The sequence below is a fragment of the Cetorhinus maximus genome, unplaced genomic scaffold (genome assembly GCF_964194155.1).
Source record: "Cetorhinus maximus unplaced genomic scaffold, sCetMax3.hap1.1 HAP1_SCAFFOLD_2742, whole genome shotgun sequence".
Taxonomy (NCBI): Eukaryota; Metazoa; Chordata; class Chondrichthyes; order Lamniformes; family Cetorhinidae; genus Cetorhinus; species Cetorhinus maximus.
This window is the reverse complement of record NW_027598674.1, coordinates 22,501-25,000: the sequence shown is the minus strand read 5'-3', so window position 1 is coordinate 25,000 and position 2,500 is coordinate 22,501. Positions and strand designations below refer to the sequence as shown.

Here is a 2,500-nt window from a genome sequence, read left to right as displayed (position 1 = left end):
TCAGAGCTCTGCAATCTCTCATCATTTAGATAACACGCTTCATACTAACCTTCTGTGATTCATGCACTAGGACACCCAGATCCCTCTGCATCTCAGAGCTCTGCAATCTCTCACCCTTCGGATAACAGGCTTCCCTTTATTCTTCCTGCCAATATGAACGGTTTCACCTTTGCCCATGTTACCCCCGCTTCCTCAAGGCCAAGGGGACATGGAGATCTGTCCATTTTTAAGCCTGTCAACGCCTCCAATACCTGGTCACTGCCTATTTCCATTTGCTCCAAAACCTCGCAGTCTCTCTCTACCGCGTTCCACACCTTCATCCTCATTCTCTAGGGACAGGAGGAAAAGGGGGCATGGAGAGTCTCGGAGACGCAGGGGGAAAACCGGAGATCACTTACTTGTGCGAGAAGTTGTTGTTCGAGAGGTTAAGGCGACTCAGGTGAGTGCAGCATCCATGAAGCAGTGCTCCGAACAGCTGTGGGAGGGCGAGAGAGAGACAACATCGGCGATCAAACGCTGTACGGTGCTCCCGGTGTGGATACGGAGACCGGAACTGTGCACGGTGCTCCGAGTGTGGTCTAACCGAGGGGGGATACGGAGACCGGAACTGTGCACAGTGCTCCGAGTGTGGTCTAACCGAGGGATACGGAGACCGGAACTGTGCCCGGTGCTCCGAGTGTGGTCTAACCGAGGGGGATACGGAGACCGGAACTGTGCCCGGTGCTCCGAGTGTGGTCTAACCGAGGGGGGATACGGAGACCGGAACTGTGCCCGGTGCTCCGAGTGTGGTCTAACCGAGGGGGATACGGAGACCGGAACTGTGCCCGGTGCTCCGAGTGTGGTCTAACCGAGGGGGGATACGGAGACCGGAACTGTGCACGGTGCTCCGAGTGTGGTCTAACCGAGGGGGGGATACGGAGACCGGAACTGTGCACGGTGCTCCGAGTGTGGTCTAACCGAGGGGGGGATACGGAGACCGGAACTGTGCACGGTGCTCCGAGTGTGGTCTAACCGAGGGGGGATACGGAGACCGGAACTGTGCACGGTGCTCCGAGTGTGGTCTAACCGAGGGGGATACGGAGACCGGAACTGTGCACGGTGCTCCGAGTGTGGTCTAACCGAGGGGGGATACGGAGACCGGAACTGTGCACGGTGCTCCGAGTGTGGTCTAACCGAGGGGGATACGGAGACCGGAACTGTGCACGGTGCTCCGAGTGTGGTCTAACCGAGGGGGATACGGAGACCGGAACTGTGCACGGTGCTCCGAGTGTGGTCTCACCGAGGGGGGATACGGAGACCGGAACTGTGCACGGTGCTCCGAGTGTGGTCTAACCGAGGGGGGATACGGAGACCGGAACTGTGCACGGTGCTCCGAGTGTGGTCTAACCGAGGGGGATACGGAGACCGGAACTGTGCACGGTGCCCCGAGTGTGGTCTAACCGAGGGGGATACGGAGACCGGAACTGTGCACGGTGCCCCGAGTGTGGGTCTAACCGAGGGGGATACGGAGACCGGAACTGTGCACGGTGCCCCGAGTGTGGTCTAACCGAGGGGGATACGGAGACCGGAACTGTGCACGGTGCTCCGAGTGTGGTCTAACCGAGGGGGATACGGAGACTGGAACTGTGCACGGTGCTCTGAGTGAACAAATATCAGGACTAAAGCCTGAAAAGATGGTTAGTTTGAGATGGATAGGTTGATACTCACAACATCAATAGCACAATCGGTCCCAGCGAGATTCAGATCGACTAAGACATTTTGACGGGCAAGGAAATTGTACAAATTCTGCAAAACAGTTAATAAAGGAGCAGTTAATATACAGAGTAAAGCTCCCTCTACACTGTCCCCATCAAACACTCCCAGGGCAGGTACAGCACGGGGTTAGATACAGAGTAAAGCTCCCTCTACACTGTCCCCATCAAACACTCCCAGGGCAGGTACAGCACGGGGTTAGATACAGAGTAAAGCTCCCTCTACACCGTCCCCATCAAACACTCCCAGGACAGGTACAGCACGGGGTTAGATACAGAGTAAAGCTCCCTCTACACTGTCCCCATCAAACACTCCCAGGGCAGGTACAGCACGGGGTTAGATACAGAGTAAAGCTCCCTCTACACCGTCCCCATCAAACACTCCCAGGGCAGGTACAGCACGGGGTTAGATACAGAGTAAAGCTCCCTTTACACTGTCCCCATCAAACACTCCCAGGACAGGTACAGCACGGGGTTAGATACAGAGTAAAGCTCCCTCTACACTGTCCCCATCAAACACTCCCAGGACAGGTACAGCACAGGGTTAGATACAGAGTGAATCTCGCTCTCGGGGTGAGCCCATTCCAGTGTGGATCTGCTGCTTTCCCGGTGTCAGAAACTCACCGCAGCATCGTCTCCGGCCAACATCCCAGCGTTCCTGCTCAGGTCCAAGTGGGTCAGCGTGTTGGTGAAGTTGTGTCCACTGTTCAGGGTCTGAGCGAGAGGGACCAGACCTTCGGGAAGGAGAG

At 56.5% G+C, this 2,500-nt stretch overlaps 1 protein-coding gene and 1 long non-coding RNA gene across 2 annotated transcripts in view; both read right to left on the bottom strand.

Annotated features, from left to right (window-relative positions):
• Positions 1-1,786, bottom strand: part of LOC144677604 (uncharacterized) — a 7,438-nt gene extending 5,652 nt beyond the window's left edge. The window contains exons 1-2 of the long non-coding RNA XR_013575769.1: positions 1,708-1,786; positions 399-475 (exon numbers count right to left, since the gene is read on the bottom strand). This is a non-coding gene — a long non-coding RNA (uncharacterized LOC144677604). The remainder of the gene's footprint in view (positions 1-398; positions 476-1,707) is intronic.
• A 577-nt stretch (positions 1,787-2,363) lies between these two features.
• LOC144677603 (capping protein, Arp2/3 and myosin-I linker protein 3-like) overlaps positions 2,364-2,500 on the bottom strand; it is a gene marked incomplete at its 5' end in the record, with an annotated part of 18,929 nt that continues 18,792 nt past the window's right edge. The window contains one exon of the mRNA XM_078537644.1: positions 2,364-2,485. Coding sequence (XP_078393770.1) covers positions 2,364-2,485 — 122 coding nt within the window. The remainder of the gene's footprint in view (positions 2,486-2,500) is intronic.